Below are 27976 nucleotides of genomic sequence, written 5' to 3'. Positions count from 1 at the left end.
CCGCCGCAGCCGGGAATTCTCGCGCCCCGAGAACCCACCAACTCGGCGAAGGGTACCGGGGAATGGGGCGTTCAGCTCCGCCCAGGCCCCGCCCCCGCCCCGCCCCAGCCTTGTTCCCGCCACGCCCCCCGCCCCGCAGACTCGGTCGCCATCTCCTCCCTACGGCTCCACTGGCTCTAAGGCCCCGCCCCGTCCCGTTCCCGCCCCGCCCCCGGCTCCCGTCGCAGTCCCTCACCCGCCCCGGTCCCGAGGCCCCGCCTCCGGCCCCGCCTCCGTCTCGCTCCCGCCCCGCCCCCGGCCCGCGTCGCCGTCTCTCGCCTTCCCCGGGCCGCGCGGCCGGAGCTGGCACGGAGGAACGGCGGCCGCGGCTGCATCGCGGCCTGGGGACGCCGGCGCTCCGCTGAACTCGGGGTCCGCGAGAGTGCCCGTCGCGCGTGGATCTGCCTTCCGCGGTGCGGGGCTGCCCGGGGCGTCCGGCGTTCCCCGAGGGCGGGCGTGTCCTCGCGGCGCTGGGCGGGGGACCAGCGCGGGGCCGCAGCCTGTTGGAGCGCGGGGGGCCCCGTGCCCGGGGCGCGGGGAGCCCTGCGGGGGGACGGCGCGGCCGGGCCCCCTGTGCGGAGCAGTTTTCTCGAACTCTCCACCTCCTCGTTGGGGCCCAGCGCTGCCGGGAGACCCCGTCCACATCTGCCGAAGGTAAGCGGACTTGGCCATTTAAGGGTCGCTTATCCCCAAACCACAGCCAGAGGTCGAGGGTGGGGAGCGGAGGGTGGGGGCGGGCGGCACGTTGGTAGGAGGCGAATGAAAAATATGCAACAGGCGGGGCGGTTCAGGAAACTCTAGCGTTAATGTTTCCTACGGAGAGGAGACTTGTCCAAGACTGAAACTTGCTTCGGTTCTTCCAAAGCCGAGCCGGGCAGAGGCGAAGCTGCACCTTAAGTCTGGGTGCGAGCTCCCTCTGGTGGCCTCTTGTAAGGATGGAAGGCGAGGCTACAGGTGCGATTGAAGCAGGACTGCCGTTCTTGCTCCCACTCACGGGCATGTGATTTCTCCTTGGAGAAACGTGATCATCTTGGTAGTTTCCCATACAAAGGCACCTTTTGATCCCGTCAAAGCTCCCCCCCTCAACCGGAACCAAAAAGGTCCTTTCAACTTTCGCTGTTTGTCCAGGGACAAAGTCCCTTGTGACCCAAAGGACAAGAATGATTGCGGGACTCATCTTTGTGTTAACTGCACTTGAATTAAAACGTGTTCAATGAGTACAGCAAGCCACGGCTAAAATACTGCAGGAAAGTTACATCCCGTAGGTGCTTGACACCTGCCACCATTCATTGTTAGCCTAATACGTGCATTTGAAAGTGTAAAGGGGGGGAAAAAAAAGAAAAGAATCACTTGAGCTGAGATTGTATTCAAGGACAGATTTTATGGCTTTGCTACAATTTCTGTCAAGGGGTTGTAGAACATTTAAATCATCAGTTCATGTCCACTCCTAGCCTATCTGTAGCCTCAGAGCATTTTTTTGTGTTTTTCCCCCAGAAAGGAGTGTCATGAAAAAGGAGCAGAAAAGAACCGTCACTCTCGGTGAAAGGGGAGTTTTCTTTCCCAGTTGGTGGTTACTTCATGATTGGAAAAGAAGCACCTAGGTGGCTGAAGCGGTTAGATTTTTATAATTGTACGGATGAAGCTGATAAAAGAAGATATGAGAATACTTTCTCTGGGTCCTAATAGGCGATGAGCAAGCCTGAACAGGACAGATTTGAAATGAGGGCAGAAAGTTTGAGCTTTTCAAAGCCAAGTGGGACTTTGCACACTTGTTGAGGATGTTCTTTTCCCAAAAATGGAAGAAGAAAAAAATCTCAAAGCAAAAGTGTAAAAAGCAGAAGGGAATAACAACCAAGTCGACTCCAAGAATTTCAGCAGTTCATCGACTCCTTTGGGCAAACACCCCTCACCCGCATCGTACACGTGGGTGATGTGATCGCTAGTGTTGGTTTCCCCTCCTAGGAACGACTTCTTGATTTGGATTTCGGAGTGATTATTCTTTTTTTTTTTTTCCCCCCTACAATGTGTGTTTTGACTCCTCATGTTAGATTTACGGAAAGGAAGTAAATCCTGAATTCATGGTATGTTTGACTATACCACTGCTTGGTGTGCGATATGGAAACATTAGAGGTTGTAACATTCCTTGAAGTTGTATTGGAAGCCGAGCTCTGCCAGGCAGACAGATAGTGTACGTTTTCTCTTCTTGGCAACCCTGCTTGCTTTGAATGAACCGAATGTCAGCTGGATCTCACAGCATATATGATTTACAGTCTTTGTTTTTTCGGGGCCTTAAATGTATGTTTTATACTGAGCAGATGGGAAACACATTGAGCACTGTGTGTGACCTGTATGCCTAAGGAAGGGAGCTCCCCGATGGATCATGGCGTTGATGTTTACAGGACATGTCTTGTTTTTAGCATTAGTGATGTTTGCTTTCTCTACTTTTGAGGAATCTGTGAGCAATTACTCTGACTGGGCAGTTTTCGCAGATGATGTAGATCAGTTTAAGACACAGAAAGTACAAGACTTCAAACCCAATCAAAAGCTGAAGAAAAGTATGCTTCATCCAAGTTTGTATTTCGATGCTGGAGAAATCCAGGCCATGAGACAGAAGTCTCGTACAAGCCATTTGCATCTGTTTAGAGCTATCAGAAGTGCAGTAACAGTTATGCTGTCCAACCCCACATACTACCTACCTCCACCCAAGCATGCCGATTTTGCTGCCAAGTGGAATGAAATTTACGGTAACAATCTGCCTCCTTTAGCATTGTACTGTTTGTTGTGCCCAGAAGACAAAGTTGCCTTTGAGTTTGCCTTGGAATACATGGACAGAATGGTTGGCTACAAAGACTGGCTCGTGGAGAATGCACCAGGGGATGAGGTGCCTGTCGGCCATTCCTTAACGGGTTTTGCCACTGCCTTTGACTTTTTATATAACTTATTGGATGACCATCGAAGACAAAAATACCTGGAAAAAATAGGGGCTGTTACCGAGGAGATGTATGAGTATTCCAAGGTCCGTTCGTGGGGCAAACAACTTCTCCATAATCACCAAGCTACTAATATGATAGCATTACTCACCGGGGCTTTGGTGACCGGGGTAGAGAAAGGATCTAAAGCAAACATATGGAAACAGGTCGTCGTAGATGTGATGGAAAAGACAATGTTCCTTTTGAATCATATTGTCGACGGGTCTTTGGATGAAGGTGTGGCCTATGGAAGCTACACGGCTAAATCAGTCACGCAGTACGTTTTTCTAGCCCAGCGCCATTTCAGTATCAACAACTTGGATAATAACTGGTTGAAAATGCACTTTTGGTTCTATTATGCCACCCTCTTACCAGGCTTCCAAAGAACTGTGGGTATTGCAGATTCCAATTATAATTGGTTTTATGGTCCAGAGAGCCAGTTAGTTTTTTTGGATAAGTTTATCTTAAAGAATGGAGCTGGAAATTGGTTAGCTCAGCAAATTAGAAGGCACCGACCTAAAGATGGACCAATGGTCCCCTCCACTGCCCAGAGGTGGAGTACTCTTCACACCGAATACATCTGGTATGATCCCCAGCTCACCCCACAGCCTCCTGCTGAGTATGGTACTGCGAAAATGCACACGTTCCCTAACTGGGGTGTTGTCACTTATGGGGCTGGCTTGCCAAACACACAGGCCAATACCTTTGTGTCCTTTAAGTCCGGGAAGCTAGGGGGCCGAGCCGTGTACGACATAGTTCACTTTCAGCCATACTCCTGGATTGACGGGTGGAGAAGCTTTAACCCAGGGCATGAACATCCAGATCAGAACTCATTCACTTTTGCCCCAAATGGACAAGTGTTTGTTTCGGAAGCTCTCTACGGACCCAAGCTGAGCCACCTCAACAATGTGCTGGTATTCGCTCCATCACCTACGAGCCAGTGTAACCAGCCCTGGGAGGGTCAGCTGGGAGAGTGTGGCCAGTGGCTCAGGTGGACCGGTGAGGAGGTTGGTGACGCAGCGGGGGAAATCATTACTGCCTCCCAACATGGAGAAATGATATTTGTGAGTGGGGAAGCAGTGTCTGCTTACTCTTCAGCAATGAAGCTGAAGAGCGTGTATCGTGCTCTGCTTCTCTTAAATTCTCAAACGTTGCTCGTCGTTGATCACGTTGAGAGGCAGGACGGTTCCCCAATAAACTCTGTCAGTGCCTTCTTTCATAATCTGGACATTGATTTTAAGTACATCCCCTATAGGTTTATGAACAGGTATAATGGCGCCATGATGGATGTATGGGATGCACACTACAGAATGTTCTGGTTTGATCATCATGGCAATAGTCCCATTGCTAGTATACAAGAAGCAGAACAAGCTGCTGAATTTAAGAAACGGTGGACTCAATTTGTTAATGTTACGTTTCAGATGGAATCCACAATCACAAGAATCGCATATGTCTTTTATGGGCCATATGTCAATGTTTCCAGCTGCAGATTTGTTGATAATTCCAATTCTGGACTTCAGATCTCTCTCAATGTCAATAATACCGAACATGTTGTGTCCATTGTAACCGACTACCATAACCTGAAGACAAGATTTGATTACCTGGGTTTTGGTGGCTTTGCCAATGTGGCTGATCAGGGCCAAATAACCCGATTTGGTTTGGGCACCCAAGCGATAGCAAAGCCCATAAAACAAGATAGGGTTATTTTCCCCTTTGGATTTAAATTTAATATAGCAGTTGGGTTGATTTTGTGCATTAGCTTGGTGATTTTAACCTTTCAGTGGCGGTTTTACCTTTCTTTTAGAAAGCTAATGCGGTGGATCCTAGTCCTTGTTGTTGCCTTGTGGTTTATTGAGCTGCTGGATGTGTGGAGCACCTGCACGCAGCCCATCTGTGCAAAATGGGCAAGGACGGAGGCCGAGGCCAGCCCGAAGCCTTTGTCTTCAGACGGGCCCCACACTGACCTTCCCAGTGTTGTCGTTACCTCACTTCCTGGTTCAGGAGCTGAAATCCTCAAACAACTTTTTTTCAACAGTAGTGATTTTCTCTACATCAGAGTTCCTACAACCTACATTGATATTCCTGAAACTGAATTTGAAATCGACTCGTTTGTAGATGCCTGTGAATGGAAGGCATCGGATATCCACAGTGTGCGTTTCCGTTTACTCCGCGGCTGGTTGCAGTCCTTAGTTCAAGACACAAAACTGCATTTGCAAAACATCCATCTGCATGAGCCCAGTCGGGGTAAACTGGCCCCATACTTCACAGCAAATAAGGACAAAAAAAGAAAACTGAAAAGGAGGGAGTCTCTGCCCGAACAAAGAAGTAGAATGAAAGGCACCTTTGATAGAGATGCTGAATATATTAGGGCTTTAAGGAGACACCTGGTCTATTACCCAAGTGCACGTCCTGTGCTCAGCTTAAGCAGCGGGAGCTGGACCTTAAAGCTCCATTTTTTTCAAGAAGTCTTAGGAGCTTCTATGAGGGCATTGTACATAGTGAGGGACCCTCGGGCATGGATCTATTCAATGTTGTACAGCAGCAAACCCAGTCTCTACTCTTTGAAGAATGTACCAGAGCACTTAGCTAAACTGTTTAAGATAGAGAGAGGTAAAGGCAAATGTAACTTGAATTCAGGCTACGCTCTCGAATACGAGTCATTGAGGAAAGAATTATCAAAATCCCAGTCAAATGCAGTCTCCCTGTTGTCTCATTTGTGGCTCGCAAACACAGCAGCAGCACTCAGAATAAATACGGATTTGCTGCCCGCCAGCTACCAGCTGATCAAGTTTGAAGATATTGTACATTTTCCTCAGAAAACCACAGAAAGGATTTTTGCCTTTCTTGGAATACCTTTGTCTCCTGCTAGTTTAAACCAAATGTTGTTTGCCACCTCCACAAACCTTTTCTATCTTCCCTATGAAGGGGAAATATCACCAACTAACACCAATGTTTGGAAACAAAACTTGCCTAGAGATGAAATTAGACTGATTGAGAACATCTGCTGGACACTGATGGAGCGTCTAGGATATCCAAAGTTTACGGACTGAACGCTGCAGGTCAGCAGACATTTGCACTAACACTTGCCAACGCGGTTTGTGGACGTGAACTAGAAGAGTTTGTTTATTCTTGTACTACGTGTGTGCGTGCGCGCGCGTGTTCCGTTCGTTACTTGCACAAAGATTGTTTTAAAAATAGGCACCATGTTTGGCCTCGCGGGATTTATTTTTACGTCACTGCTTTCCTTGCCTGTGTTTCTGAAGTTTTCTTTTTTTTTTTTTTTTTCTTTTTTTTTTTCTGTTGCAATGTTCCAGCTACAGAGGCACAGAGGAAGTTAGGGGATGGTGGGCAGGGGAGGTAGGAAGATTTTCCGGGCTTTCGTCGAACTCTCTCCCTCACCTGTAACTTTGCTGATCTATATGGGAACCTCAAACACTGCAAAAGGCCTTTCAATTGCTGCTTTGCCCAAGCATCTCTTGCTTTCAAGATGGACTACAAAAGCTCCTTATCTTTTTTAAAAGATCTTCTAACACATTTATCTTGCACCAAAAAAAAAAAAATTAACTGTGTATAATGTTCAGTGCTATCACTGGGGAAATGGTGAAACTTCCTATCATAACTGTAGGATTCCTTCTGGAAAATACAGATGGAAATACAGAATGAGCATTTTTTTTTTTCTTTTTGGAGGTCAGACACAGTGACCTGAAAAGCCTCCTTTAAGTTTTTTATTCAGAAGTAATAAGGAGTCAGTCTTCAAACAACCTGGGTATCAAGGGCTGGGAGAGTATTTTAGACTTGCTTGTCTGTTTAAAACTCTCTTTTCTCTTCTTTGCCTCCTTGGAGCTACAGCTGTTCCCATCCCACCACTCCCACTATCCTTTCTGTCACTGTCATGCAAACCAGTCAATGGTTATTAATTGTGGAAGTCCAGACGTTTGTGGGGATTCCCCCCACCCCCACCCCCTGACGATGCACTTTGCATTAAAGCCCGACACAGACTTAGAATCAGATTTCTTTTTGTGGAACGATCACCGTACGACTCAAAGCCATGCCCATGCTGCCAGTGTTTTTTTTTAGGCTGGAAATGAGTTGGAAACCTGCCTGACTTTCTTGCATCCCTTTGAATGAGTTTACAGACTGCCAGTGTCTGCAAAAGTTGAAGGCAAATGGGAGATGATGTCAGAGGCATCTGTTTCCTTTACCAGCTGCATCTTATTATAAATGTAGTCGTCATGAGATGTGGTTCATTTTATTTTGGTAGGCCCTGAAATCAAAACGCCATGCCATTATAAGCCCGTGGAGTGATTACAACGCATTGGATGAAAACCATTAGGCAGCGCCCAGCCCTGATGAAAGAAAATCTCTGTGCAGATTGCTGTCTTCCTGACGTTTCAGACTGTGGTTCCCCCAAGCTCTCGAGCACTCGGGGGTCTGTCATTCTGACCTAGATAAAAGCGGTTCCTTCTCAGTCGTTTGTTATTATGTCAGAATGTGCCTCCAGAGTGATGAGGCTGTGGATATGTTACAGCCCAGCCAACCCTAAGTGGCCTGTCAGTTTTCTTCCATTAGAGTGTGAACACAGACCGCTCCTCCCCCCTCCCCATGTACTTCCTTCCCATCGCTCTCTGCTTTCTCGCTCCAATGTCAAAGTGAACGAAAATCATATTAATGTAAGTGGAGAGGGCAGCCAAAGACCTGAGTCTGCACAGGTATTCTCCAGGGAGGTTACTCTTCCTAGCTCAGGACCAGCAACAAGCACGTAACACTGCCGCGCGGGTGACAGCACTCGTTCCGTCGTTGGTCGTAGTCTGTGTGTCTCCTGTCAGTTCCCGGGACGTGTGATGTCAGATCAGATCCAGGGAAAAGGCTTTGGGTGGCCAGTAATAGCAGGTCTGATCAGGGTAAGAATTACAAATGCGTGCAGGTCACAGAAGAAAGCAGAAGCTGTACCACTGCCTCTGAACTTGGTGGAAACACCCCCATGGGCAGCAGGGGGAACCAGGTTGAAGAACCAGGTTGAAGATGTGGGGGGAATCGGGAGAGATGGGGAAAATGAAAAAGACTGGTTCTGTGAATGAATATGGGAACGTGTTCTTGATAGCTAAAGAAAGGGACATATTTTATTTTATTTTTTTCCCCAGTGTTTGTTTATATTTCAGAGAGACAGAGTGTGCGTGGGGAGGGGCAGAGAGAAGAAGGAGACAGAATCCGAAGCAGGCTCCAGGCTCCGAGCTGTCAGCACAGAGCCCGATGCGGGGCTCGAACTCACGGACTGTGAGATCAGAGATCATGACCTGAGCCAAAGTCCGACACTTGGCTGACTGAGCCACCCAGGCGCCCCAGAAAGGGACATACTTACTACAATGATCTTTACAGTGTCCTGACTTTCACCGCCATCTAGCAATGCCAAGGTGAACTTTTCCTGTCACTGTTCTCACCCACTCCCACCCCAAGGAAGAGTTTTCCGGAGGAGATTTCTATTTGCGGATTCCCCTGTGAGGAGTGTGAGGGGTGAGGGATGACCCGGCCATTGGACGTGCACACATGTGTTCGTGCTTGGGGCCCCCCGCCGTATAATCGCAATTCCTAAGGTGGTTAACTCCCAGGACGTGCTGGTCTTGCATCCTTAGGGTGTTAGCCTCAGATAAATCCGGATAGCCTCCACATCTAATTTTATTCTTACCATCTGGAAAATAATTACGGGGATGATTGTCACTACGTGACACTTCTAAAGGAAATACCTGTCCTCTCGGTAAGATTAACCCCTTTCTTTGTTAACTTCTGGAAACATAGGCCTAATTGGGATAAAAGCTGTTATTAAAATGAAATTTAAGTCTTGAAATTAAAAAAAAAGACTTAATTTTGCTAGCAAAAGTAACAAACCCAGTGGTAATAATAGGGTTCTGGAGAGTTTGAAATGCAGATTAGTCACTTAGGATGAAAAAGGCCATGTCCGGAATTGAGCTTATTGTAATCAAAGTCTGGCGAGGCTAGGAAGTGGGAGACTCTTCAAGAAAAGGAAGATAAATTTGTGACTATGCTTAAAATTAATTGATAGAAACCTGGAGAGGTGCAAGTTGAAAGCAAATGACAAGAATGCATGCACATTAGGTCTAGACCCCAAATATTAGACATTTGATCGGCTGTCTCTTTAAACCAACAGGGAATTAGTAAATGCCTGGCGAGAACAGGGTGTTAAACTCTGAGTCACGTCCGGGGACTTGCCACAGAGCCCTCACCAAGTGTATTTGTAGAAGAACCTCCCCTCCACACACACCAGTGCATCTTAAACATGTTACCCCTGTACCACTTACTGGATTAGCGTTCTTTACCAGCCCTTTCGGGGGCCTCGCCAAAGATCCTAGCCATTCTCGATAATGTGAAGTCTATCCAATTATCTGGGAGTAGACGTTAGCAATGGTTTTAACATCACTACGTTCCACTGGCTTGATTAACTGATGATAATTAGTAAAATATTCACTGATTTCTTTAGCAAAAACGTAAATAGGAGGCAATATGTGACACCATGTTCAGAGGTAAGGATGCCTAACAGGATACATCAAGGAATTTCATATGTGGGCTGTTTACTGCTTATGTAAATGTTGACTAAAGCATGTCTAAGACATCAAAAAATGGCTGCTGTGGCAGTTTTTTCCATTACGTCACTAGTATCTTGATCTCCCTTCATGTTGGCAGAAAACTCCGAATAATATTGCAAGAACTAAATGACTGATGTTTGCACAAAGGATGATAGGAACTTGACACAGCAGATCCTAACATTCGCTACTTCACGTGTAGATGCTTGAGCTGTAATTTATAGGAGTTTAGGTTCTATGTGGTCCAAGTAACATATACATGTTTAATTCTGTTTCCAAAGACAGATTCAGCTAAGGCTTCCAGACCTTTGGTTTTGTTTTGTTTTTCTTTCACACTTACCCAGTTCCTCGGTGAAGAAAAGATAGACTGAAGATCATAAACAGAATTATTGAAACAGTATGTATAACAGGACTCCACTGCTAATAAATAAAAAGCTAAAAGCAACTTGGCTCTGGTTGGGATAATTTTGCAATAGCTCTCTTGAGGTCTTTGGGGAACCGTGAGGATTTTATGTGGGGCTGAGAAGGCAGGGGCTGGGAAACGGGAGACGCGTTGAATAGGGACACGCAGCCTCATTATTTCAGCTGCGAAACTTGCACCCTTCAGTGACACGCTTGTCCCCTCTCCCCTAACTCAATCCCGGCCCTGTCTCTGGCTTGGACTCGTGTCACTCGGCTGCATACGTCATCCCACTTGCTGAATGGCAAGGTATCTCGGTACTATGCACCTATGCCCTGCATCCGCCCCCACTGCCGTGGCTGAGATCTTCGTGCTTTGTGATACCGCTCATAAGAAGGTTGCTCGAGACATTCTCGAGTCTGTGGTGCACAGAACTGGCACGGAAGGGAAGGCTCTATAGTGAATTAGTCTCTGATGTGCTACACATTGGACCGTAAGGTTTTCACATGTCTTGTTAAAATCCTCGCAACTGTATACGATACTTATTTTACAGGTAAATTCGAAACCCCTATTATCTCCGTGGGAAATACATTTTTGTAAAGGAGTTTTCAGTGGACTTACGATTCATCAGTTCATTTATTCACCTTATTTTTGGGTATCTACGGTCGAGATATTGACTAGCGTGAGGTAAGAATACAAAACTCGGTTGACTATGGCCCTGCTGTGTGAGGAATGAGCAGTGTTTCCAGACTGCAAAGCTAATAGGAATTCATCGGGAAGAAAAAGCCGTAGAGGGGCATGTGCCAGGTAGGGATTGTCACCGGAGGAAAGACACCAAAAAGTGTTGTCTGTCCTGGCATGGACACGATTGGTTTATTTCTGCAGTGGTGGATGTGAGGAGAGGGAGCCGTTTACTGAGTCAGAGGAAGTTGTGGTTGGTAAACTTGGAGAGAGATCAGCCCCCGTTTTTTTCCGAACTAGGTTTTGGCTCTAGGTGTCACAAATCCCATTAAAGAGCAGCCTTTTCCAAAAAAGTAGCGCAAATAAAACCAACACTTGTGCTCTCTCCGCTCTCACGCGCTCAACTACCCCAACACGTTTAGGACAAAGTAGTTTGGTCTACAGGTGAATATCACCAGCAACTCTGAAGGGAAAAGGATGTGGGAGTGTGGTCTGACCGGTTGTGTGTGTGTGTGTGTGTGTGTGTGTGTGTGTGTGTGTGTATGTGTGTATGCGCTCCTGCAGATCGTTGCTAGTCATGACAGGAAGAAAGATAGGGCTGTGTGTTCCATGCAGAGTCCCGCTGGCCAGTAGCATTTTTCCTCTCCCTCCTCTCGAGAACCTCCAGACCCACGTTGCCAGGCACAGCTGTCAGTACTGGGAATGCGGTGGTGAACGAGACCTATGGAGCTGGCAGTCTAGCGGGGACTAGAAAGAAACGCATTCTTATTTTGCATTTCACAGCGATTCCAGTTCAAAGGCGCCTGCACCAAGTGGAAGTGAAACCTCTTGTCAAATCTGTGACTAACAATCAAATGTATTCAAGTAGAATTCAGTTTAGGAAAAAGAAAAAAAAATCTGGTCTTTTCTCCACCGTGTAAATAATACCAGCAGGAAGGGAGGGAAAGAGGGGAGGGAAGGGAGGGAAGAAGGGAGGGAGGGAGCCAAAGAGGGAGGGAGGGGTGGGAGGAAGTTGGAACACAGAAAGCAAGGTGCCCAAGGAGAGTGGCTCCTGTAACAATTGCGTTAATCATTCTCTGAACGATTGAAAACTCTCTTTGAAATCTTACTGTGGTTAAAACTTGAGAAAAAAAATATAAATTGTAATTTGAGCAGATCTTTTCTGTAGTACATTGCATTTGCTCTTTCTGTTTTGTTTAAACTAATTTTTGTATTGCACTTTCTTAAGATCAAATGTAATTTTTCTTGGAAGTGTATTAACACTGACGTTGAATTTTACTTGTGTGTTTTGGGTTTTCAAATGTCTGAGATATGTGATGTTCTCCCATATGTTGTCTTCCTCTCTATTTCCAAACTTGGGATTATGCATTGTTCTTAGTGGTTTCAGGGAGCAGACTTTCACACACATGTGACATCTGTGATGCTCTACATTCTTTTTTTTTTTTTTTGGAAACTAGTTTAGCTCCCAATCACTGTCACTGGTCTCATTTAGAACATGAGCAGTATAAACACTCCAGGCTCTGCATAAAATCTGGCCTCCCTCTACGAACAATGCATAACACGCTCCTTACCTTATTTATTGCAGGATGCAAATACGCTCTAAACCCTTATTGCACTACGGTGAAAGACTACAGCCTGGTTTTTCTAGCATTTATTTATTGTTGTAATTATGTATTCATTTATTCCTTCACCTTCTTCCGAAAGATTAGTTTTGTTGTAGATTTGTTTAAAGTACATGGGATTTTAAAATATGGCTATTTTAACCATATGAAGCCTTTTTAATTTGATGCCTTAACGTGGTGTTTCACAAAAAAAACTTTGAAGGGGGGGCGGTTATTTGGAGGTAGAGGCACGTGATACTCCAACCAAGACGTGATGAAATTGCTTTCATGAGATACCCAGAAAAAGATACATGCATGTAAAGGATACAGTTAACAGAAGTCAGGCCTACACAAAATAGGTGGTCTTAATCCTCATTTTAAGACATCAACCTGCTCCCTGTGGCTAATTCAGTGCTAACCGTGCACAGCACGCTCACAGGGGGCTTATGAGTACCGACGCAGGAGGTTCTTTCTTCACACTTCCCAAAATAAACCGAATTGTACATACATTCAGTTACTACTCTATCTTCTACCCAACACTGTTTATAGAACGATCTCTAAAGCTATCAAAAATCGCCCACTGTGGAACACACGAGTAGAAAGTGCATGCTTGCACACACACAACTTGGCCGAGCTTCCTCCCTACAAGAGGCATGAGGTTTTCTGGGAATAACTAACAGAAGACCCCTGTGGGACTTTCACCGGCCTTCTTTGTACCTTCCCCCCCCCACCCATTTCCTGGCTTCGTTTGAAGGGAGCCATTTCTGTTACCATGTTACATTTCTATAACACTTTCATGTATTAGACGAGCTTTGAAATGAAAACAAAACGGAACACAAAGCGCTAGGTCAGTAGATGCTGAACAGCTGTGAGGGCTTGGGCGCCTTTCTTCCTTTTAAGTCTCCATTTCCCTCTCTGTAAACCGCCCCAGCGTCGATGCATGGATTAAATAAAATCACATGTGAAAGCATAATAGAGCAGTACTCGTTTCCTCTTTGGGATCCCCTACAGTTCTCTGGTCTTTTACATTGTGGTTTAGTATTTAAGGTGTCATCTATTTTAGTGCGGTAGTTAATAGATCAATCGAGTCGCACAAACGTGTACAGTGACGACTCTACAATTGACGTGTTAATTCTATATTGTAACCAGTGTAGTTTTTCTATTTTGTTTTTTTTCCACTTATTTATTATGAGATGAACGTGAAAGCTGCGGTGTGCAAGACTATGTGTGAACTCTGCATTTACCCCACTAGCTACGGTGGAAGAAGTGGAAACCAGTTGGAGGTATAGCGTATCCAAATTACATATGTGACGATTACTCACCGTAACACCAGACGTAGCAAAGATGACATCAATATACAACGATCAGATCTGTATAGAATCTTTTCTGTGAAATCACGTGTCATTCACACCTATTCTTTGAGTTGGAGTAAAATTCTACAGTGTCTTATCCTCTGGTTTCTGCTCTGTAGGTTTGGATGCTTTCTCTCTTCCATGACTGTGTATTAAACACCCAGGAACAAATTCCAGCACCTCCAGCCAGAAACTCCACCTTCCTCAGCAATGAGTGCAAAAAAGAAAGTACCTCTGGGTTGGATCCAAGAGCCCTGGGTGACCTATGATAGTAGGGTTCATACCACTGATAGACAGGAAATCTAGTTTTGTGATGGGTTTTGTGATATGGTTCACTCTATGCAAATTAGAAGACACTATTGTGTTGATCCCTGCGTATGATGGCTCCATTTCTCCCATGGCTCAAATTGTAGGTATTGCGGATATGCAAATTAGGTTACACTAATATGTTGACACTGAAAAGTTGTGATGACCCTATGTGGAAGTCAGAGCTGTCCTCTATGATATTGATAAGTTTCTGTGGCCAGAGCTGGAGCTTAAGAGTGAGGAATTCTATATTCACATACTCTACAAAGTATGTGTATACAAGCAAATTTAATAACAGGCACCTGGGTAGCTCAGGTGGTTAAGCATCCAATTCTGGATTTCAGCTCAGGTCATGATCCCATCGTTGGTGAGATCGAGTCCTGTGTCAGGCTCTGCACTGACAGTGTGGAACCTGCTTGGGATTCTCTCCCTCCCTCTCTCTCTTCCCTCCCTTGCCCGTGTACGTGCATGCTCTCTTTCGCTGTCTCTCTCAAAATAAGTAAACTTAAAAAAAAGAAATTAATAAAATGAGCAAGAGTATACCCATCATCCATAATTACTACTAGTAGTGAAGCCTTCCATCTAACCTTCCATTATTACATCCTCCTGCTCCCAACAATGATCCCAGAGGGAACATCTATCCTGGGTTTGTGTTTACTATTTCCTTGCTTTTCTTTACAGCTCCACACATGTGTTTATCCTTCAACATACTGTATATTTTTGCATGGTTTCAAACATTATCTAAACAATAACATACTGCGTATATTTTTGTGCAACTTGCTTTTCTTTACTCAAAATTTTGTTTATCTAATGCCTATGGATGTTTGTAGGTGGAGATCACTTATTTTCAACGTGGTCATGTCCCATTGTATGAGGATACCATTATCTGAACTTGCCATGCTTTATCTTTTATCCTGCTGGATTTGGGAAATCTACCTAATTTGTGAAAATTCAAACATCGCATGTAAAAGTTGGATATGTTCTTTAAAGTCCCCATTGTAAGAATTTTGTTACTGTGTTTTGTTTGTACCTAGAACCTTTCCACACCCCCATTCCAACCTCCTTTCTGGTGTGTGTGTGTATGTGTGTGTGTGTGTGTGTGTGTGTGTGTGTAAGACTGAAAGCATATCCTCAACATCAAGATGATGCCAAGTTATTATTTTCTAGATTGTACAAATTGACCCTCTAGCCATTATGGAAAAGTTTCTGTCGCTCCAAATTTTCCCCTAGACATGACATTTTCAGACTTTTAAAATAAAGTCTGGGGTAAGGGAGTCACATTTGTTTTTTTTTTTCCTGGATGTGGAAAGACAAAGATGGAAGTGAAGGGTGTCACATTTTTGTCTTTATCTGCAGGCTTTCGAATATTAAGGACATACAGCATATACACCCTGATGTGTATGTGCACACACATACACACACACACACACACACACACACACACGTAGTACTCTTTACTATTTCCATTTGTGTTTCTTTTGTGAAATGAAATCCATATTCCTCTCTTTCATCCATTTTTCTATTGAGTTCTTTCTTTTTTTCCTATTGATTCATTGAAGTTTACCATATATTAATAATACTAACCCTTTTTTGGTCGTATGTGTTGTCAATAACTTTTCAGTGTATGTTTTCGTGGTCCTTGGACTGTCACTTTTGTGATGTATTTTGATACACAGGTGTTCCTCATTTGAACGTAAGCGAATACGTCGGTGTTTTTTCCTTTGTTATTTATACTTTCTCTGAATCGTGTTAAAGAATCTTCTCCAAGGCCTTAGCACAGAAAATGTTCTCTATTTTATTTTGAGCATTTTACATTTTTTTTTTTTGTCACGATCTATTGCTGTAAAACAATACTCTCACAAACATAATGGCTTAAGACAGCACATTTTCATCTCACGGTTTCTGTGGGTCAGGAATCCAGGCGTGGCTTTACTGGGTCAGGAATCCAGGAATCGGGGTTTTTCAGAAAGCTGCCATCCAGGGGGGGCTGCCTAGGACTGGGCTGTCATCTGAGGCTCACCTGAGCTCCTGTGCTTCTGAGCAAGAGTCAGACTAAAAGCCTCAGTTCTTTTCTGCCTGTTGGCCGGAGACCATCCTCAACCATGTGCAAGATGGAGTTATCCATAAGTGAGTTCACCTCAGGAAGGACAGGATGAGACAGAATTAATAGGAAAAGTGCTAGCAATGTAGCCTAATCAAAGAAGAGACACCTAATCAGTTGTGGTTGAAGCAAGTCGCAGGCCCCACCCACAGCCAAAGGAAAGGGATTGCACAGAACGTGGACACCAGGAGTTGTGATAATTGGGCTCCATTTTAGAGTCCATTCGTCACAGATTTTGTCTTATTTCCAAGAATTGTTTTTTTTTTTTCCCCCTGTGTAAATAATCTGCTGTCCCAGACGGAAAAGATTGAATAACCTCTTCTTTCCCACCAACTTTCGATGCCTCTCTGCCACATACCGGGTCCTTGTGTTTTGTGTGAGTCTATATCTGAGCTCTCTTCTTTGTTCTGCTGGCAAATTTGATTACGCCAATGATAATACCACACTGTCTTAATTACTGTTGTCTTTTTGTTAGCCTTGAAGTCTGGCAAGACAAGTCTTTTTATTCTCTTTCCCCTCCATGTGCATTTTAGAATTAACTTGCACAGTTCCTCAAAGCAAACAAACAAAGAACAATACACGTTAATTGTCAGTGCGTTACGTCCATATTGGAGAATTCACCTCTGTATGTTAATTAGTCTCTTTCCGGAGCATGATATTTCTCCTTTATAGAATACATTTGTTAATCTTTTGATAGATTTAAGTCTGAGCACTTTATATATTATTATTAGAGCGGGTGATATTTATATTTTAATTATAAATTCTAACTGAGGCCAGTATATAGAAAAGCAGTTGATTTTTGTGTATTTATATTGTATCAGGGAACTTATCAAATCCTCCTATTAATTTAATAATTTACCTGTTAATCGTACTTACATAGGAGGTTGTATAATGTGTGACTGAGAATTATATTCCCTTCCTTCTAATCTTACGACTTTTTAATGTCCTTACTGCACATGTTAGGGCCTCCTAGAAAATATCGAATGGATTTAGTAGTGAGTGTTCTTGTACTGTTCTAATGTAAATGGAGTGCTTTTACAGTTCACCACTGAGCAAATGGATGCTGTGTGTCTTCCAGTAGATTTACCTTATCACTATGTGGTATTCCCTTCTGTTCCTGGTTTGAGAAACGACTTTTTATCACTAATGCCCGATGAGATTTATTCAATGCTTTCTCACCATTTATTGTGATAGCCACATGTTATTTTGCCTTTATCTTTTAATGTAGGACACATATGTGAACATGTTTTTTGTTGTTTGTTTCCTTTTGAGATTAAACCACACTTGACTTGCTGGAATAAAACCAGCCCAGGAACGATTCATTTTATTTCTGTATGTTGCTGAAGTGAGTTGGATAATATTGAATTTAAGATGTTGACATCAACACTTGTAATTGTGATTTCCTTACAGTGTACTTGTCTAATTTTGAAGTCAACTTACTTGTCACAGAAAATAAATTGAGGATGTTCTATTTTTATATTCTCCAGAAGAGTTTGCATAAGATTCAAATGATCTAATACTAAGCATATTTGTTAAAACTCATTTGTAAAACCAACTGGTCATTGTGCTTTCTTTCTAGAAACATTTTAGCTATGTATACAATTGCATTTGATGTTATTGGCTTATTATATTTAGGTCATGTGTTTATTTTAAAGCCTATTTTGGACAAAAGACTTTGTCCTTTTCTTTTAAACCTTCACATGTATTGACCTAAATTTGCTCAAAATGTATTCTACTGCCTCTCTCTAATCATCCACCCCTCCCACAAATTTTTCCCATGCCTAGTGCGTGTGCCTTATTTCTTTTTGTTCCTTGATCAGGGTTTTCCTTTCATAAAATCTTTTAAAAGACTAACTTTTGGTTGTTATTGTTCTTCTGACTATTTTCTGTTTATTTGATATTGTATATTGGCTTTTGATTTACATATTTCCTTTATCCTATTTTATTTTTTTTTTTCTCTAATTTGCTGTTGTTGTGTTTTGTATTTTTAATCGTACGGCCTATTATTTTTTGGTCAATGCCCGCCACCCAAAAACCATCAGGAACAAACAAGATTTCGTGTTTATTACAGTAAAAAGGATAGAAATAGTGTTACTTGGCTCTAAACTAGCTGCTGTCAGGAAATAGGGTAATTCTATGATTGGGTATCTGGAGTAATCTTATCTAGAAGGAGGGAAAATTAGAGAGAGGCTAAATCTGTAATTGATAAAGGAGTGGCCATCACCCTTATACGATGAGAGGGATGCGTGTAGGATTCCGTAGCTGGAAAATATTTGTGTTTTTTTCTGTGTCCAGACACAGTTGTGGGGCTGTCCTGTTTTTGTCTTGACCCATCGTAGTCACAGCGTTGCTTTGTTCTTTGAAATGATTTATGGTCAACAGGAGGACACCACGCCTCACTGATGGCAACAGGCCAACTTCTGGATGTCAGGAGGTGTTGTTGTTTTGTTTTTTACGCTCATTTAAAAATATTTATTCTTTTTATTATGTTAATTTAAGGCCACCAAGTTAACTGTAAAATCATATTCATCGTATGCACGAGTTTAATATGTAGTTTTCCCCTTATGCCCTCTAAGTATTTTCTGAATTCCAATGTGATCTCTTATATGACCATGAGTATTCCTGTATTTACAGGGCTTCTCTAAGTTATATCTTGCTGTCAGTTTTTATCTTCTGTACGTTGAAGTCAGAAACTAAAGCTGCGAGCTATATGGCGGCAATTTTGTCAAACATAAGGCCTTCTGGATGGATATGGGCTGGCGTCTGGGACATGTTTATAAATGCTCTGTGTGTTGTATAAACAGTGGATACTCTTCACTTGTTGGGTATGAGGTTCTGAAAATCTGCTGGCTCTAGCCTGATAATTCCCTTATTCAAAACATGTGTATCCATATGAGTTTTTCCTAATCTTTCAATTCCTGTAAAAGCTTTATGTCATTAAAGGGATATATGCATGTTATACACAGTACTTGTTATAAATTTCATGAATAGAGCCTTCATGTAGTGACTGTTTTTTTGAGCATCGCTTTTGGCCAAACAATTTTTTTCACTGATGGTAGATAACAAACTTCCTCTCGAAGTATTAGCCCATCATGTAATTTTCACCTTGATGTTTTAAAACATTTTTGGCCTCATGTTTTCAAAATACATTGTAAACAGATTATAATTTATTTATTTGGAGAAAGAGAGAGAGAGAGAGAGAGCAGGGGAGGGGCAGAGAGAGAGAGAAACAGAGAGAGAATCCTAAGCAGGCTCCGCACTGTTAGTGCAGAGCTCGAAGTGGGGCTCAGCCTCACCACCCGTGAGATCGTGACCTGAGCCGAAATCAGGAGTCCGAAGCTTAACTGACCGAGCCACCCAGGTGCCCCTTCATTTTCTTCCTTCTTAAATTATTTTGAAATGTTTGTCCTTCCCTCCTTTTTACTGGTTTAGAAGCAATGCATCTTATTTGTATTATTTTGAGGCTTATAGAAAAATGAAAAGTAAATATTACTCTTTTCCATACCCAACATTTATTTACACTTATCCATGTATTTGCTTTTTTTGTTCTTCCTTTCTATTCCATCAAGCTGTCAAAGGTTTCTTTGTGTCTATGTTTTTTTTCTATTTAAGTTTACCTTAATATTTTCCCAATTCCTGTTGCCTAAAATTTGTCTCTTTTTGACACTAACTCTTGTAAGTTTGCTGTGCGTACAGTCCTAGGTGAACAGCACTTGGAACCCATGATACCAGTTATCCGTAGCTCCTTCTGTTTTCTTTGTGAAATAGGTATTGATATGGATGGCTGAGAATGCATGGTGGGGGGCAAGTATTGGAGGTTGGAGGTGAGAGAAGAAGCCATAAAACAGTCATCCAGGAGATGAGAGGGTAAAGAGAGTGGGGGGTGGGCAGGGTTGCAATATCATCGGTAGCCCTCAGGACCCCGGTGGTGGGAATGACTCTGCATTTAGACACATAGTTTCTCCCAGCCTTGTTCAGCTGCACCCTTGCAAGTGTGGAAAACACTGGAAAACTGGATTGACCAGAATGTGGCCATTGCATGGTGAGGTGACACGATAAAAGAATGTAAGGTGAGGTTGTGTGCAGGGGATAGATTGTAGGGAGAGAGGCTTAGGGGGATATGAGACTTAGGACACAGTGTTACAGAGGACCCTAGGTTCTGGTGGTGCCATAGACTTTTGTCAGGGACCCACTCACCGTAAGGTAGGAAGCAAGGCTTTAAGAGATAGATCTTTGGAACCGAGATTCTTGAGACATTGAAATTACTGCTTATAGTAAAATCTAAGGCACCTTCCAACCAGGTGGGAGGAGACCAGAAGAAAGCATGGGCAACAGTTGAATCAAGTTCAAAAGAAGAAACACCCTCTGGGGTCAGCCGACTTAGAGTGGGGACAAGAGAGGAAAAGGCATGTGCCTTGGGGTTGTGGAGGATGTGGAGGCTTTGACTGGCTGAGGTCCTGAGATATCGGGAGCTGGAGAAAGGTTGGAAATAATTCTGAACAATGTCACTTGCTTTTAGAGTGTAGCCAAGAGGAGCGATGTCATTGTCTTGGTATTTGGGGAGTGAGCAGCAGTTCATAATGGGCATAATGAGGTTGACTGCGTGAGATCCATTATACTGGTCTCAAGACAGGTGATGGTAAGGAAGCTATGAGGTAGAAGGCTGTGGAGAGTCTGGCTGTAGATAACAGAAATGGGCTTACGACACACACCTTTCTTTTTCTCCTGTGGAAGAAAGGTCCATAGATAGAGAATCCAACAGCCGGTGAATGCAACCCTGAGGTAACAAGGGACACAGTTTCTTCCGCTCGTAGCATGCCAGTTCACCATCCTTAGTGGGTGCATGCCGTTTCCAAGATGGTGTCATGAGCCACGAAGGCCAGGAGAGCTCAGTTCAGAAATGAGGGGCCTTCCATCCAACGCCTTCCACTTTTACGAGCTATAATTTTGGTAGAAAATACAAATTTCTGGAATTACTTGAGAACACTTAGAAACATATCCGTGCAGAGGCTTTCACATCCCAGATTCTTTTTCTCTCGGCCTGGAATGGTTCAAGGTATCTGTATTGAAAAAATGTTCTCCCTCCAGGGGATTCCATTGGGTAGCCCAGATTGAGATCTACTGTATTAAGCAGACAATCACCATTATAATTACAGTAGTTTCTTGTTTATTTTATATATTTTATTTTCTAAACTCAACACAAACACTGAATTAGTGAATACGGCCCCGTTGCTCCTACGGGAAAATACAAGGTTATTTATGTTCCTTTGGTCTTCTGGTCCTTATGTTTTTACTAACCAATCAATCCATAACCTTGTGTTATGTGTATTTCTGTTTAAAGATACCTTATTTAATACACATCAATAATTCATTATCAACATTGAAGTCACAGTCAACAGCTCTGTAACAAAGTTGATCTGAACTCACTTTCTCTGAGAGGTACAACGTAGCCTTTTTGTGTCTGAAACACGAGAGGGCACTTCTTTCACTATTCTTTAAAGGTCACCAACCCACAGCCCCACAGATGTGAAAACTATGTCATGAAACTGACCCTGAAGAGCACACTTGTTTACAGTAATGGAGCTGAAACAGCAAGGCAGAACCCCCCCACCCCCACCTTGTTGAACCTCCACTGGGCACACTTGAGGCAGGCAACTCGGATTTTTTGCCACTCTGTGCATATCTGCAAATGACATGTGTCATGATCATTGACTGGGGAGAGGGGTAACAAGTAAGTTTTAAGAGAGGCAAGTTTGCAAAGACCGAATCTGCAAATACCGAGGATCACCTGTATCTCAATTTCCTTTCTCCTTCTCATCTGACTCTGATCCTTCAGGGATCTCTGCCCTGAACGATAGCTTCCACAGCCACCCCACTTCTGTTCCACCTGATGCTGTCTGTCCCACCTTTACATATCAGAGTTTTTCTGCCTGGTTCTGTCTTTCTATAATTTATGAAAAATGTTTGTCTTTATCTCACCCTTGCCCTCATTTTCAGCACCTTTTAGGAGTGATATTCCTTATTCTTAACAAAGTATGATCACAGAGGAGGAGTTCTGATAAAACAGAATACATTTTTTAAAGAAAGTTTTGAGAACAGAAAAATTTAAAGAACACCCACGGGTATATATCTGGAAACAGCTGCTATTAACATTTAACTGTGTCCTTATACTTTCAGGTTTATAAAGGTAAAGTGATCTGAACTGGGATCAAACTGGAATTCGATTTTCAATTAATAAAGGTAAAGTTAGACCCAGTAATGTTAATTCCAGTTATTGACCTGGTTGCTGATTTCTTCGGTATATTTCAGTTTATCATGCACAGTGGCTTTCTAAAGTCCTTATTGTCAGTGTGTCCAAGTCAGTAATTAGAGGATGAGGCAAGCTGTGCATAATAGAAACAAATCCCTAAAAGATGTTTCGGACGCATTAATGATACAAGTGGCAACACAGACATTTCAGATGACGAAGAGGAAATAATCGTTCATATAACATTTGCCTGAAGAGCGCAGGACTAACTAATCCCGATGCCAAAGCCAGAAACCAGATAAGACTGAGAGATTTGCTTGAGTATTTTTATTTATTCATTTATTTTAAAAACTTATGTTTATTTATTTTTGAGAGACAGAACAGAGTGTGAGCAGGGGAGGGGCAGAGAGAGAGGGAAACAGAAGCCACAGCAGGTGTCAGGCTCTGAGCTGTCAGCACAGAGCCTGATGCAGGGCTGGAACCCACTGACCCTGAGATCGTGACCTGAGCCAAAGTCGGCCACTCAACCGACTGAGCCACCCAGGTGCCCCAGCTTGAGTATTTTTAAATCTTCTCTGTGTCAAAAAACAAACCAGTAACAGTAAGCACATTAAAGAGCACCAAATTAGAAAACATGATTTCACTATAGACAAGTAAAGATTTAAACTCTTTAATGTAGAAAAAGATCTGTTTATCTGTAGGCAAAAAATGAGTATTGCAACTTTAAAAGACAGAGACGTTAACAGTGATAAGACATGCATAAAGCAAATAAACGGTTTCACCAATTCCAAGTATAAATACTCTTACTTTCTTTTTTTTTTTTTTTTAATTTTTTTTTTCAACGTTTTTAATTTATTTTTGGGACAGAGAGAGACAGAGCATGAACGGGGGAAGGGGCAGAGAGAGAGGGAGACACAGAATCGGAAGCAGGCTCCAGGCACTGAGCTGTCAGCACAGAGCCCGACGCGGGGCTCGAACTCACGGACCGCGAGATCGTGACCTGGCTGAAGTCGGACGCTTAACCGACTGCGCCACCCAGGCGCCCCACTCTTACTTTCTTTTTATTTTACAATTCATGTCTTAAATTTCAAATTATTTCTCCTTAAGGCCTGTCCTCCCACTACTAAATAAATGGAGAAAAAAAGAAATACAGGGAAAAGAAGAATTACAGGAAAAATGTCTTAAAGTTTCTTGGGATTTAATCAAAAGGTTTCAAGACTTTCCAAACATAAAATGGAGAAAGGGCTATAATCCCATGTGGCCAAACTTTCCCTGCTTCTCACTGGTATATAGTGTCATTATAGATGACTGGTCCTGCCTAACTCAACAAATGATATTTGTTGACAGGGGCTAGAATCACATGCTTATACTGTTTCTGTGCAGCTCACATTGCTGGCCCAAGCACAAAAGGACAGTGTATTTTAGCCTTCTTCTCTACCACTCTCTCTCTCTCTCTCTTTTCTTAATTTTATTCTTACAAACACAACCTACTGGACCATTGTTATTGGGTCTAGAAAAAATGCCTATGTTAGGTACATATTATGCAGAAACCACCCATCCATCCCTCCCCAACCCCTCGGGGGGGGGGGGAAATTCTAGGCACTTCTGTTGAGCCTGAATTATCAGCCTAAATCCTCTCTCAAGGTAATCTTATTTCAGGTATTTTCTTGTCCTTTTCTGCACACACTGTAGTTTTGGGGGTCATGCTGAACCAAATTTCAAGGTCTCTGTACTTTCAGGTTTGGAAAAAGAAGGATTGGTGTAGGGCACTTCGGTTTCACAAATGTCCTGGGTCGTTCAATAAAAAAATCAGCAGCCATCAGAGTGACTAGCTTGGTGTCCCATATCATAGGTGAGGGACGTACTTTTCTCAGCCCACAGAAATTTCCTTGTCTCACGCCAAGAGGCACAAATTTATGTTAACACTATGGTTAGGTTAAAACTGTATTTCTTTTGTTTATTTCTTGATTTACACACTATGAGAATGGACTGCATCTTCTGCCTGAATAAAGAACTTGGAAAGTCAAAAACTACAACTGACCAAGAAATATTAACATCACCAACACCATTATGAATCATATAAAATCAAATTAAGAAGAATCAATATCATATCTTAGTTTATAAACCAACAAAAGGAAGACCAATTTGGGTGGATATAGCAAAAAGTAAATTATTGGCTACTGGTTTGGTAATATAAGCATATATTCTTTAGTGAAAGCAATTTGGCTGCTCACCAGATATTTTAAAGATCCTTTCTTCTGCCACCACACCGTGCCTTTTGGCCCAGAATTCCCATCTCAGACCTCTTATTCCATCGGAAAACAAAAAAGAAACAAATATAAAAGATGCATATATAAGGATATCTATTTCAAGCATTCCTTTATCATATCAAGACATGGAAACTTCCTAAAGGAGCCTGAAAAATCGATGGAGATGTATAGTCGCTTATTAGAAAAGTCTTTGTGGTCATCGTCTATTAATTAATTGCAAAACAACTTAAAACAATCTTATTTTAATATTGGGTACATTTATATCTACCTATTAGGCTAAACTGTTAAGTGGTCATTTTAATAAGTCAACAGAGATCAAGGATCAGTAATTTCAAATTATTCAATTTGATGTTTATATCCATCTGTGCGTGAATTATCTACTTATATAGTCATATTTTATATGCATGCACTTTTGGATTATTATGGGTCAAATGTTAGCAGCGGTTTTGAAATTTCAGACGAGTTTTTTTTTTTTCTAATGCTTATCTGTGCTATTATCAGAATAATTATTCTAAAAATCTCAAAATATACTGGTTGAGAACTTAGGAAAAACACAGCAAGACATTCTGAACAAAAAAAGTATTCTTAGAGGATTAAATGCAAAATTTAGAAACTTAGTTAAAATGGCCATCAAGCCACTGAATAACTGTTTGATCTCAAAAATTATGCAAACAACTTGAAATCAGATGTTCTTTCCCCCAAACAATAAATTATCTATTTTAAAAATAGATGACTTTATTTTTTAATAACAAAGTCTTTTACATATTGCTGCTGTTCACAGAATTTTCATGAATAATAAATGGCAATAGATATTAAAGGCCTAAAAAATGTGAGTAGCCTTTCATTCAACACTTCCAGCTCAAATTCAGTTCCAAATAAATCTTCTTTATTAATTTAAAACATACATTTTGGAGGACATAATTTAAAGCTTAATTAGACTTATTTTGTGAAGCTCCCTTTTTATAATTTATAGAAATAGGAACACATTTAATTTCTTCTTTCCTGCTTTTAATTTTTTTTTCTTTCCTTTTTCTTCGTCTCATCCTTAATGACCATTTATGAAATGACAACTATGGCTAGAGTGAAAGATTCCTAAGGACACAATCCAGATTACTCCAAGATATAGTTATAAAAGTAAAATGGCCAGAGAACAACCCAACCCAATTTCTAGCCCATCTAATGGTCAGTAGTAAGCAGAGTAAGCAGTCAGCACCAACCTTTGAAAATGAACTCAGTGGCTGTTGTCTCAAGGTTTTGTGAATAAAAAAGAAAGGAATAGACCAAAAACATAGTGGTCAACCATTGTCACTCCTGATTTGGTATTTCACATTCTGTTCTTAGGGTAGGATTCTCCTAGTGTCTTTGCTTTCCTTTCATACTGGATGGTGATGACAATGACTGTGATGGTGGTGAAATCTCTTCAGATACACTTTTTAATTCTGGGTGTTTTATGTCCCTCTTGCTTTCAAGAGGGAGGGGGTACACTGCAGCAGACCCATACATGGCTAGGAATAGAAGAAATTTTACCCTTTCCTCATTACTTATTATTTACTCATGGGATAGTTATGTGTGCATTTAATTTTCAAATATTTAGAAGTTTCTGCTATTTCTTTTATAGTTTTATTTCATTGTAGGTAGATAAGATGTCTGGTATCATTTCAAGTTTAGAATGTGGTCTGTCTTGATAAATGCACTTTGTGCACTTGGGAAGAATGAGTGTGTTGATACTGTTAGGTGAAATCGTTATTGTCAATGAGGTCAAGTCTGCTCATGTAACATATATTGTTACTATTTCCTTCAGTCAGGAGGACTGTCTTGAAACTTCTTGTAATACAGGTCTGCTGACAAAGCATCTCTTTCTTTTTCTCTCTCATTGGAAAATATTGTCTATTGTCATTTTCCTTTAAGTTTTGAAAGATATTTTGAAATGTTATTATACCATCTCTGGTTTCTACTGAATCTGATGAAAGGTCATCAATCATTCATATCATTGCCCCCATGTACTTTTAAAGTGCTCTTTTAAAATCTCTACTTTGAACATTTTCTTTGAGCTTGATTGTGACCAGTTTGTTATGTTTTGCCTGTGGGTTATTTTCGTTGTAATTATTCTGACATTGATGAACTTCTTAAATCTGTAAATGTATGTCTTTCATCAAAATGAGAAAAATTTTGTCCACTGATACTTCAGATATATTCTACCTCCTATTTCTCTTATTAGATTTATAGGGGTGCTTCACCCTTTGTTTTATAAAGTTAAGTTGGTTAAACTGAAACCACAAAGTCTGCTTCCTTGTCGTCAACAGAAGCTGAAATATGCCTACAGTTCTTTTAGTCTTTTTGCCTGCCTGAAGTCTGTTAAGTGACGTCTTAGTTTCTGGATCTGCCAGAAATTTGGCCAAAGTTTATATGCAGAATTTGGTCCTGCTCTCCTGTGGTTTCCTTTTTATGTACTTCTCTTTCTCTCTGTCTCTGTCTCTTTCTCTCTAATTTTCTAAATTCAGTTTTAGGCGTGTCATCTGTTCTCTCATTCATCAAAAGAGTAAGAATGCAGTTTTCCAGCTAAGTTTTAGACACTGAATGTAAGGCTAACTATCTTAGAGCTACACAGGGGTTTCCAAAGATAAAATAATATTTACTTATTTTTTTTAACATTTATTTATTATTGAGAGACAGAGAGAGCATGAGCATGAGCCATGGGAGGGTCCGAGAGATGGGGAGACACAGAATCTGAAGCAAGCTCCAGGCTCCGAGCTGTCAGCACAGAGCCCTATGCGGGGCTTGAACTCACAAACCGAGAGATCATGACCTGAGCTGAAGTGAGACGCTTAACTGACTGAGCCACCCAGGGGCCCCTATTTACTTTCTTTAGTTGGTTGGTGAATACATGTTGGTTCACTTTTTCATTTATATTATTTTGTGTATATTTATTCATTAGTGTATCTTAAGTCTACTTTATCAGGTTGGGAGTTTTTAATTTACTAAACAACAGTGAATAATAGACAATGTTCAACCAGAAGGAAATAATGTTAGAGTTGGAAAGAATCTTTGCGATCACCTAGTTATACAAAAATTAATACCTAAGTTACATAGATGATCTTTCCAAATGGTACATTGCCATTTGTAAAATTGTATGTTAAAATATCCTGAAAATTACCCAAATATTTATTATTAAACAAAATACGTGAATATCCTAAAAAGTCTAACATGTATTTTATATTATTGTAGGCAACAAATGTGTGTTTTAAAGACTAAATATCTCTTGAACATGAGTTTATTACAGCAAAATGATAGGTATTCTTTGTGAACTGGAAGGTTATAAATCTACAATTTATAATTAAACTTGGACAAAAGAGTTGGTCGCCTGTCAAAATATATTTTTATTCTCACTAACAACAAGCTAGACTTAAAATGTTT

At 41.8% G+C, this 27976-nt stretch overlaps 1 protein-coding gene across 2 annotated transcripts; it reads left to right on the top strand.

Moving 5' to 3' along the window:
• The first annotated feature begins 323 nt into the window (after positions 1–323).
• DSEL (dermatan sulfate epimerase like) lies at positions 324–11640 on the top strand. Of its 2 annotated transcripts, XM_060614057.3 has the most exons (3): positions 324–693; positions 1534–6067; positions 7086–11640. In XM_060614057.3, the coding sequence occupies exon 2, from the start codon at positions 2420–2422 to the stop codon at positions 6056–6058; it is 3639 nt and encodes a 1212-aa protein (XP_060470040.3). In that variant the 5' UTR covers positions 324–693; positions 1534–2419; the 3' UTR covers positions 6059–6067; positions 7086–11640. The 2 variants fall into 2 exon arrangements, with proteins under 2 accessions (XP_060470040.3, XP_060470039.3); XM_060614056.3 differs by lacking the exon at positions 7086–11640 and having other exon boundaries at positions 325–693; positions 1534–6606.
• Positions 11641–27976: the final 16336 nt, after the last annotated feature.

This window comes from Panthera onca, chromosome D3, assembly GCF_046562875.1.
Source record: "Panthera onca isolate mPanOnc1 chromosome D3, mPanOnc1 haplotype 2, whole genome shotgun sequence".
Classification (NCBI taxonomy): Eukaryota; Metazoa; Chordata; class Mammalia; order Carnivora; family Felidae; genus Panthera; species Panthera onca.
The sequence above is the reverse complement of the archived record's forward strand: the minus strand, read 5'-3'. Positions and strand labels throughout refer to the sequence as shown.